The sequence below is a fragment of the Galeopterus variegatus genome, unplaced genomic scaffold (genome assembly GCF_000696425.1).
Source record: "Galeopterus variegatus unplaced genomic scaffold, G_variegatus-3.0.2 Scaffold62, whole genome shotgun sequence".
Lineage (NCBI taxonomy): Eukaryota > Metazoa > Chordata > Mammalia > Dermoptera > Cynocephalidae > Galeopterus > Galeopterus variegatus.
In genome coordinates this window covers 368,991-380,639 of record NW_007726173.1, presented here as the reverse complement: position 1 = coordinate 380,639, position 11,649 = coordinate 368,991, and the positions used below count along the sequence as shown (strand labels likewise).

At 43.9% G+C, this 11,649-nt stretch overlaps 1 protein-coding gene across 1 annotated transcript in view; it reads right to left on the bottom strand.

The window, feature by feature from the left end:
• APOPT1 (apoptogenic 1, mitochondrial) overlaps positions 1-11,649 on the bottom strand; it is a 33,621-nt gene that overhangs the window by 20,837 nt on the left and 1,135 nt on the right. Inside the window, exon 3 of the mRNA XM_008576671.1 lies at positions 11,560-11,641. Coding sequence (XP_008574893.1) covers positions 11,560-11,641 — 82 coding nt within the window. The remainder of the gene's footprint in view (positions 1-11,559; positions 11,642-11,649) is intronic.

Here is an 11,649-nt window from a genome sequence, read left to right as displayed (position 1 = left end):
TTTTTTTTTTTTTTTTTTTTTTTTTTGTCCTTTTTGAGACCGGCCACACTGCGCTCAGCCAGTGAGCGCAGTGAGCGCACCGGCCATCCCTATATAGGATCCGAACCCGCGGCAGGAGCGCTGCTGCGCTCCCAGCACCGCACTCTCCCGAGTGTGCCATGGCTCGGCCCAAGCAGTTTCAATTTTTATATTTTTGTACTCTTTAGAGAGTTCAGACTCACACCATTAGTTTAAGTGCCTAAAAATGTTTTTAATTTCCTGGAAGATATTTATGAGGAAATAGATGAAACTTAATGGAACATTCAAAATTTAAAAAGTAATAGAGTTTTAACTATATTTCCTATTCCTAGGTCTTCTAGCAGCAAGTAAATATAAGTGTGTGTGTATTAGAAAAACAATGAGAAAAAATTTTGGGGGGGCGGCTGGCAGGTATGGGGATCCGAACCCTTGACCTTGGTGTTATAAGGCTGTGCTCTAACCAACTGAGCTAACTGGCCAACCCAGGGAAAATTTTTTCAAATATCTAAAAAAAGAAAACTTATCTAAAAAAAAAAAGGAAAACTTATCTAAAACGCACTGAATACAGTTTTTGTGCTAAGAACTCTAGCCTCATTTTCTGAGCAATGAACCTTAGTAGGCTCTGTTGCTTTTGACGCTACTTTTTACCACCTTCAGACTCCTGGAGGATAAAACTCCTGGAGTGGAAACTGCCTGCCCGTGTCGAGTCGGCTTGTCTCACGAGTGTGCTGGGAGCATTTTCATGCAGACAAACTTCTCTTATGGCTGCAGAAGGTGCAGAGGAGCCTACAGCGGCTGAAAGTCAGAGAGTCAGATGCTCTCTTACAAAAAAGCACCATCTCCTCGGCTTAAGGAGTAAACTCAACCCTGTCCCAAGCGACCCTGACTCTGCATGAACAGGACAGCTGTCCCGGAGACTGCGGGCATGTGAGGTGACTGCTCTACTGCTCCCCTCGCCTACCCTGCCCTCACATCCACCAGTCCTCAGGCTGCAGCCAAAGCAACCTCTCCAAAACCCCCGATGGATCATGGATCGATTGATCGATTGAGCGTGTGACTCCTCCCCTCACAACCGTTGGGGACTTCTCGCGACCCTCAGCGGAGAGTAAGTCTGGAGCATGCGCTAGCACTAGTGGCCAGGCCTGCCCAGGCCCCAGCCCCCCTTTCTCATCCACCCACTGGAACTTCTTTCCCTAACAGGACAGCGTGCTCTCTCCCTCCTCATTTCCTTCACAGACCTCAGGTTCAATGTGGCCCCCTCCAGGCCCTGCCTGAGCCCCCGGTGAGGTGTGGCCCCTCACAGCACTTGCCACTGGCCCACGCGGTTTCTTCTGCTGCCCTGTGGGCCTGGGGGCACTGCCTGGGTCTGCTCCTCCTGCAGCGGGAGCAAGCACTTACCGAGGGACAGCGACGCTGTTCTTCCAGTTCAGAAAACCCTGCCCCCGACCTTCTCTATGCGTATGCACAGAAATCAACTTTGTCTTCAACAAGCTTAACTTATACTATTAATTTATACTTAGATGTGGCGACACCTAAGTTTAACTAGCGTCAAAAGTTCTAAAGTTGTGAGCGAGCCAAAAGTCACCATCAAGCATGTTTTTTAAAATTTTTTTATATTTTAAAAGATGACCGGTAAGGGGATCTTAACCCTTGACTTGGTGTTGTCAGCACCACGCTCACCCAGTGAGCTAACCTGCCATCCCTATATGGGATCTGAACCTATGGCCTTGGTGTTATCAGCATCACACTCTCCTGAGTGAGCCATGGGCTGGTCCCTCAAGCATGTTCTTTACATTTGAGTACTTGGGGATCCTTAACTGCTAGATGAATTTTTCTAGGTTTTCCTAGAAAACTTGAAGGCTGTATAATCAGAGAAAGAGAACCATTCTGGGTGTTCTGGAGCAAAATCTCAACACAGTGGAGAAATAGGGAGCTGAGGGTCTCAGCAGCCCTCCTAAGGCACTGGTGCCAGCAAACAGGTCACTGCTGGCCTGGCCAGCTGCTGGAGGGACCACAGGGAAGCCTAGACACAGCTGTTACCTCTGTGTGGCCACTGCTGCTGCAGGTGGCCACAGCTGGGGCATCCAGGCCACTGAACGAAACTCACACAGTTCCAGCACACACTGGCCCTTCCACCCTCCTGCTAGCTCAGTACGACTATTTCAATCCTATGTTCCTTTCTTCTTGCAGATGCAAACACCTTTATAGCTGACCACTTTCACTTGTGCCTAGCACTTCTGGAAAGTCCATCTCAGTGTTACTGGGAAGCAAAATTGGGCCAAAAGAAGCAGAGCCATAGTGGAAAGTTCCAAATGAAGGGCCAGCAGGTGCACACAAAAGGGACTGAACTCATCCCTCTTTGCCGGAAGGTGATAGGGCCATGATGGCAGAAAGGCAACCCTGATCTGCTATTGAGACCTGAAACTATAGTACTCATTGTCAGAGTTAAAATACACTAATTTGATACTAGACCAATTTAAGAATCTTTTAGAAAGTAAAGGCAGGATTGTAATACATAGATCTTTAACATTGTATCCCAGTCTTGTCAAAGAACAAAATTACAGCAAATGTAGTTGAAGATCTCTATTGGCTTTATTGTAATTCTAGAATCAAACAACATGTCATTCCACAAAATAGAATAAGTGTTCCAATGAGTCAAGCAGAAGAGGCTGGTTTTATAGACAGAAAAGGCTGAAGAAAGCAGAAACGAAGAACAAAAAGAGGACTGGTCATCTCAAAGTTACTTTCCTTGTAAGGTGGGGACAGGAAGACAGTGAAGATTTAAACTGGCCTGAGAAATGGGCTGTTTTCTTTCTCCTGACTTCTCAGAAGGTCAGACCACAGCCTAAATGACCTGGAACTTAGCAGGGGTGACTCCATTTTGATTTTTATTCTGGTCTTTTGGGATCTAGTGAAGGGACTTAGTCCAAAATAATGACCTCCTATAATTTTTATTTAGAAGTCTAAAAACAATTTACAGTCACCAAATTTTCCATTAAAAAATAAAAAATAAAGTCTTACATTTCTGCAAATGTTTCTGTACTTCTCCCTCAAAGCCTTTGCATCTGTGATATTTATAGAAACTGTGATATTAGAAACTGAAGGCGAGTCCCACAAAAGGACCCAGTGAAAGAAGAGGCAGGGTCCGTCCCCTGGACTGTCACCCTGAGATGGAGGCTCCTTCCCTCCTCTGAGCAGACTGAGGCAGCTGCAGATCTAGAGCAGGTTTCATCTGGACGAACCACACATTCCACGCTCTAGCAGCTTCCTGAACTGCACCCTCCTTTCTTCTGACAGGCTCCCCAACAGGAAATGTTAAAGGAGACATCCTAACAATTAATCTTTTCCCAGCTGCCTACGCATAACAAAGCAAGCTCAAAGAGGCCTCTTTGTTACTTTTTCATATTTATCTAATTATTGCTTATATAAACTGCTTTAATAGATAAGCTTTGTGTACCAACTTTTTCAATCATTCTCCATTTCCATTCCAATTTGAGAGCTGTCATCTTCAGCTGTGACAGCTAGTTCCTCTGCTCTACCCTATAAACAAATACTTCAGTCTTTGTTCACCAAGGAGTTGGTACTTAAAATGGAGGAGAGGCTTGAAAGAGGAAAAAGTCATTTTGTAAAAGGAAGAATCCCTTTGTAGCGTGAGTAATTACCATAATTTATGGTTCTTACAGGATAAGCACGTTATGCATGGTTTCCTTGCACTTGGACTGGCAGGGAGGTGTAGGACCAGAAGGCCCCTTGTCTGCCCCACCACAGACTTGGGGGAGGTGTGCCAGAACCCAACATTTCATCAGGAAGCAGGCTGACAGTTCTGCCCCTTCACAGGCCTGGCTCTTCATCCCTCCTGCGCTGTAGCAGCTCCTGAGCTCTCCTCCAAGGAGCACTCCCGCCCTCGGTTCTGTCCTTCCAGAAGCCAGGAGTAGGAGCGGGAGACATTGAGATGTTTCCCAGCACCCTCCTCCTGGAAGTGTCCCCCCACCCCGCCCCCCGCAACACAAAGCCACCATGGGGAAACCAATAGGGAACGCTGATAAGAGAAAATGCTGGCAAGTTTCGGTGTTCCTGCTGGGTGCTTCCTGGTCTACAGTTCCTGACTCCCTCCAATATGGGAACTCAAGCCTTTTACCTTCCTGAGGGTTAGGGTCCCCAGCCCCCTATTCTATATAGATGCTAGACAAATCAGCAAACCAAATCCAGCAATACACAAAAAGGATAATCCGTCAGGAGTGCAAAGTTGGTTTGGCACTAGAAAATAATTACAGGAGCCTCCTGATTTCAAGAACGCCAACTGCATGGGAGAGCCACGCAGGCCAGAGCAACACCTTTGTCCTGCACCGGAGTGCCCCCAACAGGAGCCCACCCTCATTGTTTACACTGCTAATGATTTTTATTATCTTTAGGCCCTAGTCAACAGTGTCTTCCCTACCACTACCACACGCGAGGTCTTGTTCACAAGCCCTCACGGTTGTATGAAGATCATTATTTGTGGGCCAGTCCCAATCCCCACTCCTCTCAAAAGTTTCAGGTGGCCCATCTACAGCTACAAATTTAATAACTTCCCTATAAATTCTCTTGAGTTCAGTGGACCTGGCACCAGCACTCAAGGTGTTGGTACATTCTGTATTTCTTCATTAAGCATCAGCCTGTTTTTTCCCGTGGGGACCATTCTAGACCCTGGAGATACATGTGTTAAAAGCTCCTGCCTGTGTAGACATCTCTGTGTGTGTGAAAGGAACCACACATATCTACTTCTGAATCCCTGGCACCTGTTAAATAAAAACTATAGGAGGCCATTGTTTTGGACTAAGTAGTAGTAGTAAGCCCAAAAGACCAGACTAAAAATCAAAATGGAGTCACTCTTGCCAAGTTTCATGTCAGTAACCCCAAACTAAGTTGTGGTCTGACCTTCCAAGAAATGGAGAGAGAGAGATAACAGCCAATTTCCCAAACAGACCAGTCTAAATCTTTAGTAGGCATGAGAATGAAGTTCCCACTGCTTTAGTCCTTACACAAAGGATAGCCTGAAGTAACCTGGGGTTAAATAATCAGTTATTTTTCTATTGTTCTGTCCCCCTGTCCCCACTTTACAAGTAACTCTGAATGACCAATCCGTTTTTTGTTCTTTGTTTCTGTTTCTTCAGACTTTTCTGTCTATAAAACCAACCTCCTCTGCTTGGCTTCTTGGAACACTTACTCTATTTTGTGGAATGATGTGTTGTCCAATTCTAGAATTGCAATAAAGCCAATTTATTTGTTGTAATTTTGTCCTTAGACACACCTTGAAGAACCTATGCAGGGAATACCAGCCACCACTAGACAAATGTTTCCACTGATTTTTTTTTCTTTTTCTTTATTCATTTCCATTGATGATTTAGGCAAAACATATTATGGGACGTGGCTTTCAAAAAAGGATGACAGGGGCCGGCCCGTGGCTCACTTGGGAGAGTGTGGTGCTAATAACACCAAGGCCATGGGTTTGGATCCCATATGGGGATGGCCGGTTAGCTCTATGGGTGAGCGTGGTGTTGACAACATCAAGTCAAGGGTTAAGATCCCCTCACTGGTCATCTTTAAAAGAAAAATAAATAAATAAAATAAATAAATAAAAATAAAAAAATGCATGACAGGCTTTACCAGATATCTTGCTTAAATCAACATGCTACGCATCATGCTTACCTACCACTTTAGTACCTCTGTAGTGGGTTAGAAATCTTGATTCTCCTTTGATCTTAGAATAGGATTTTTAGGTAATGCATGAATGAGCCAAGAGGCTCTTGAGTAAGGAGACAAGAGTCCACAGATAAGTTTAGCAAAAGCCATCTAATCAATTCTAATCACTGTTTAGGGGATGGGATTGTGTACTTTGACTGTTTTAGGTTGCTGGTTTGATTCCCGCTTGAATGACTATTGACTATTTAACCTACTGATTGTTCTTGAGATATGTTAAGGAAATTGCTATAGGAAGTATGTGGAAAAGAAAATGTTTACTAAAGACAAGCTGTTTGTTGGTAAATTAACCTAGCTTTTTACAAATTACATTCTGGAATGTCACATTGTTAATTTACTGATGTTACAAGTTTTACACTGCCTGTTTTTATGTCCTTCTTTGATGTTTGAATCAACTGATTTTTCTTGTGAAACTTCCTTGTCTTGTCAATAAAAAGAAAAGCTGATTTTGAATCGGGGCTGCTCCCCTGATGAGTGGCAGTCCCTCCAGGCCTCATTGATGGTACTCTGAGTGAATTCTTTCTCTTTTTTCCATCAAGGTTACACAGAGGAAAGTGTAACATACTTCTAACCTTTAACCAAAAAGATGAGGTTAAAATGACCTGTTCTTATGAAAATTCAGGCCCAAATGACTGGCAGGTTCTACCAGTCAGAGAAGAATTCAAACATTGGTAAACAATCCCCAAAATAGAAAAAGGAGGTACATGTTACAGCTCATTTTCTGAGGCTGGTGACTTCGATATCAAAATCTGGGGATGGCACTAAAATGGAAAATTAAAGGCCAGTCTCACTGATGAATTACAGATGCTAGACAAATCAGCAAACCAAATTCAGCAATACACAAAAAGGAAAACCCATCAGGACCAAGCTGGGTTTACACCAGGTGTGCAAAATTAGTTAAACATCAGAAAAATCACTCAATCCTAATGGAAGAACACACGACCAATGAAGTACTCTCCCCTCATCCCCCTCACCACCCAAAGTTAAATCTCAATGTGGTCAAGGTACTCTTTCAGAAGGAGAGAAGAAATCTAGGGTAATTAGAGGGGGGAGGGGGGAGGGAGAGGGTGATGGGGAGAGATTGCACAAGGGGCATAAAGTATAAGTACGATTTGTAACAATGTATATGCTAGCAATATTGATTAGGTCAACATATCTCAATGTTGAACCCTCAAAATATGTTTAATCAATTTTGATTCAATAAATAAAATAAGTTTAAGTAAATAAATAAATAAATAAGAACCAAAAGAGTATCAGGGTTAGCCAGTTAGCTCGGGCCATCAGAGCACATTGTTATAACACCCGGGTCAAGGGACTGGATCACCATACCAGCCAGCCACCAAAAAATAAAAATAAATAAATAAATAAAAGAATATCAATTAATCACAATGTGTGCACCTTATTTGGACCCTGATACAAATTGTAAAAGAAAACATCTATGATGTTTCTAAGACAACTGAGGAAATCTGAACACTGACTGGACATTTGCTGAAATTAAGTAATCATTATAATGTTTTTTAATGTGTGAAAATGGAATTGTGTTTATGTTTTAAAAAAGCCCATATCTTTTAACAAAAGAGAATTAATAAAACAATGTAATTCTCCCCATTAACAGAGAAAAGGGAAAATCATGTAATCATTTCACTGCTTGAACAAAAAGCACTTGACAACATAGAACACTGGACTGGGAGTGGGAAAACTCAGGTTTTAGTCCTGACCCTGCTGTGTAACACCAGGCAGATCACTTCACTTCTCTGAGCCCCTATTTCCTCACTTATAAAATAATAGCGTTAAACTACATACTTTCTAAAGTCCTGCCACCCAGCTTTCATTTTTTTCCAACTATGTATTGAAAGGCTTTTAAATGTTGGAATATCCATGTCGATTTTAAAATTCTATGACCCACTCTCACTAGTTTCTTATTTCTCTTGTGTTTCACCTCCTCTCGTAGGATGCCTATTCTAAACCTACACTTTGGGGGTTGAAAATCATTATAAATGTAAGCAAAATACAAGACCAGTAATTTCATTATTTGTTATTTGTAAATATTACCTCTCCATGGTGAGGGGCTGTTTCTTTGTTCTTTTTCTTCCAAAAACTACTAAAAGAACAATTTTAATTTATTACCCTCTGCATATAGGAACTACAATATGTACTTTTTTTATACACAAGCCTTGTGACCTTGGAAAAGTTATTCAGTCTTACTGTGCCTGGGGATGATGGGATGAGAAAACCACATATTTCACAGAATTGTGAGGGTTAAATAAGTTGAAATATTTTAACTTAGGGGCTGACCCGGTGGTGCACTGCTACAGTGCGCCGCTTGGGAGCGTGGCGGCGCTCCCGCCGAGGCTTCAGATCCCACATACAGACCGGTTCCCGCTCACTGGCTGAGCGAGGAGCGGGCGCGACACCGAGGGTTGCGATCCCGTTGCTGGTCCCGGTCCGGTACGGGCGCAACACTGAGGGTTGCGATCCGTTGCCGGACACAAAAAAAGGCAAAAAAAAAAAAAAAAGAAATATTTTAACTTAGAACAGTGCATGCAGGGGCCGGCCCGGTGGCGCACTGCTACAGTGCGCCGCTTGGGAAGTGCGGCGGCGCTCCCGCCAAGGGTTCGGATCCCACATACAGACTGGTTCCCGCTCACTGGCTGAGCGAGGTGCAGGGAGCAACACCGAGGGTTGCGATCCCGTTGCCGGTCCGGGTCCAGTACGGGCGTGACACTGAGGGTTGCGATCCCGTTACCGGTCACGAAAAAAGACAAAAAGGAAAAAAAANAAAAAAAAAAAAAAAAAAAAAAAAAAAAAAAAAAAAAAGAACAATGCATGCAAGCGCTCAATAAATGTTAACTATTACTACACATGTTAATAACTTTCAGGACTACAAGCAGTTAATGCATATCATGGAACCAGAGTGAAGCAGAGCAGAACTCTCAAAAATTAGATGGAAAATTCCATAGTCCCTGAGTCCCAGGCCTTTGGTTAATATGTAATACACCAGCTAATGATTGCAGTTGAAATAAAAGGATAAAAGAAAGTAGTTACATGCAAATGTGGGAAAGTTTCACCAGGAGTAAAGTAATAATAACTACAGATCTGTGTCAGAGTGGTAAGACTTTGCCGTTCCCCTTTTTAGGGGCTACAGATAACATCACTGATGTAAGTCTCTGAGTTGTTTTCCAGAAACCAAAACCTCTCCCAAAGGAGACTCATGACTACCTGCAGACCATCAGAACATAGTCCCAAGACTGAATGAAAGATTCTACAAATAACTTGTGATTACACCCTGGCATCCGATTAGCACTGTCCACGAGCTGATCATGTACAAAGTCCCTTACTCATGATTACACCCCATATACACCTTTGTCATCAAGCAATCAAGGAGCTTGGGTTTTTAGCCTGAGCTATCCATCCTCCTTGCTTAGCACTTTGCAATAATAAAACGCCGACCTTTCCATCACTGCAATCCTGGTGTCAGTGTATTGGATTTACTGTGCGTGGGTGAGCGAATCCTGGCTTGGTTTGGTTTGGTAACAAGTGGGTGAGCGAATCCTGGCTTGGTTTGGTTCGGTAACAAGTGGTTCTCAAACTTGTATGTTATTAGACTCATCCTTGGGAATGCTGATGCCCAGGCTGCACTCCAGACCAATCACATCAGAATCACCAGGGATGGGCCCCAGTACTTTTTAGTGTCCCACAGCAATTGCAGTGTGCAGACAAGCTTGCGAAAACAATGACACAAACTGCAAAGATAAGCAGGCATGAAATGGCTAGAAAATAATTTAAGAGCTGAGTTTTAAGTCAGGTTTGGAAAGAAGAGTGGTGCCTAACCCTTCAATTCTATAATATTTTTTTAGTTAAAAACTTGTAAGCGATCAGAGATGTGAATAAATTGCGTAGGTACTAAAAGTAGGTTTCCTTGGGGCCGGCCTGTGGCTCACTCGGGAGAGTGCGGTGCTGATAAAAGTAGGTTTCCTTAACTCAAGTGGAGGACAAAAAATGAAAAATATGTACAGTAAGCTAGACACACAGGATTAAAATGTAATATCTATTTAGATAATGAAAATAAAAGGTTAACAACCTGTTACTTTTAAAAAGACCTGATATTTACATTCAGAGTCTGAAAGACAACAATCTCCCTGTGCTGCAGAAATTTAATTACCTGGAGAACTGGAGTGCACTTAGGAGGAACACAAACGTGGTACCAAGTACAAAGGAAACACAAATTGCCCTAAGATAAAAATTATTTTATATTCCACCCAGTATCTAGCACAATGGGGCATTCAGATCCTTAAAAAAAAAAAAAAAAAAAAAAACACAACACAGGTTGTAATGCTCCAGTCTGACTCATGCACCAGCTGCTCCACTGACCAGCGTCATCACAATCATCACTTTCAACAGGTACAGGCAGTCCCACAGGTGTGCAGCACGGGCCTACCTGTCATGGACTGTGAAAGACAGAAGTCTCATCTTGGAGATCAGACCCACGGTAAGACTTATTTCACTTTAACAAAAAGCCCACCTGAGAATGGAGAAATCCATGTTTGGGTGCTGTTCTTTTTTTCCAGGGCTAGTTCACAAACTAAGCTAGGGAAAATCCTCATCCTGCGGAAAGTTCTTGGTTGATTTCCAGTTTGCCCTCCCAGAGCATTTTCAGACACCTGCTGCATTTTTCTACCACAAAACTGAGATGCTGGATGGGTTCTATGTTCTAGGCTATTTTCTAAGTCAAGGCTGTGGACACTGAAAAGGGAACTGAGTGAGAGGCCTTGGATCTGGGTGACAAGTTGCCCTGGTAATTCCTTGTCTAAACTGTAAACTATGGGGCCGGCCTGTGGCTCACTCGGGAGAGTGTGGTGCTGATAACACCAAGGCCACGGGTTCGGATTCTATATAGGGATGGCCGGTTTGCTCACTGGCTGAGAGTGGTGCTGACACCACCAAGTCAAGGGTTAAGATCCCCTAACCGGTCATCTTTTTAAAAAAATAAAAAATAAAAAAACTGTAAACTAGACAGAACTACAGAGCCACATTTATAAATGTGCTAATAACCACATCCCACCAAAAATGAAAATTTACAGGCGGGCACATTTTGCAATTCTTAATTACCTTTTTTACCCCCAATACTTCTTTATTGTTTAAGCCAAGTTTTCCAGCCTCTTTCATTAGTACGTTAGTAAGTAAAGTGTTAGTATTTATGTGCTTTGTTTAAATATTTTACCTGCAGCCACTTCCACACCGTTAGTCAACATTTTCATCTGACAGATGGAATCAAGGCCTTGGCCTCCCTTAAACAAAACATCCATCCCCAAAGAAGTGCAGTGTATGAAAACGGCTCGCCCTTCTTTCTTGCTAGACATTCCTGGTGAATCCCTGCACATAGGCGCACAAGTTTGCAAACAGGAGCAATTCTTCAATGTGAAGTCCTAGAAAAGTACGACGATAGTCTGCCACCGCAGGAAGAAAAGCACTAATAATCTGAACGAAGCCAAAACACAAAAGTCGAAAAAATACACGCTGCCCACACCAAGAGCCCTTTAGATATAAAACACAGCAATCTTCGAGAATCAAGGTTCGTACAAACTCGCTAGTTCTGTCAACACGCTCAGTCCCACCAGACCACGCAGGGACCTCGGGGGCCGCTCGGGGAAGACGTGGGGCGCTCTCCGCCCCGGGCCACCTGGGCAGGGCCTCTGGCGGGCGTGCGGGGCCGAGGAGTGGCCCTGAGGGGGCGGCCCGGATCTGTCTCCTCTCGGCCCCTCCAGGCCCAACCTCCCCGGGCACCCCGGGCACCCCGCTCACCCGGCTCGGCGCCGCATCCCTGCGCTGGGCACCGCGCTCCGGGGCGAGCCGACGGTCGCGGCCAGGAAGCGCGCGGCAGAGGGGAGGGGA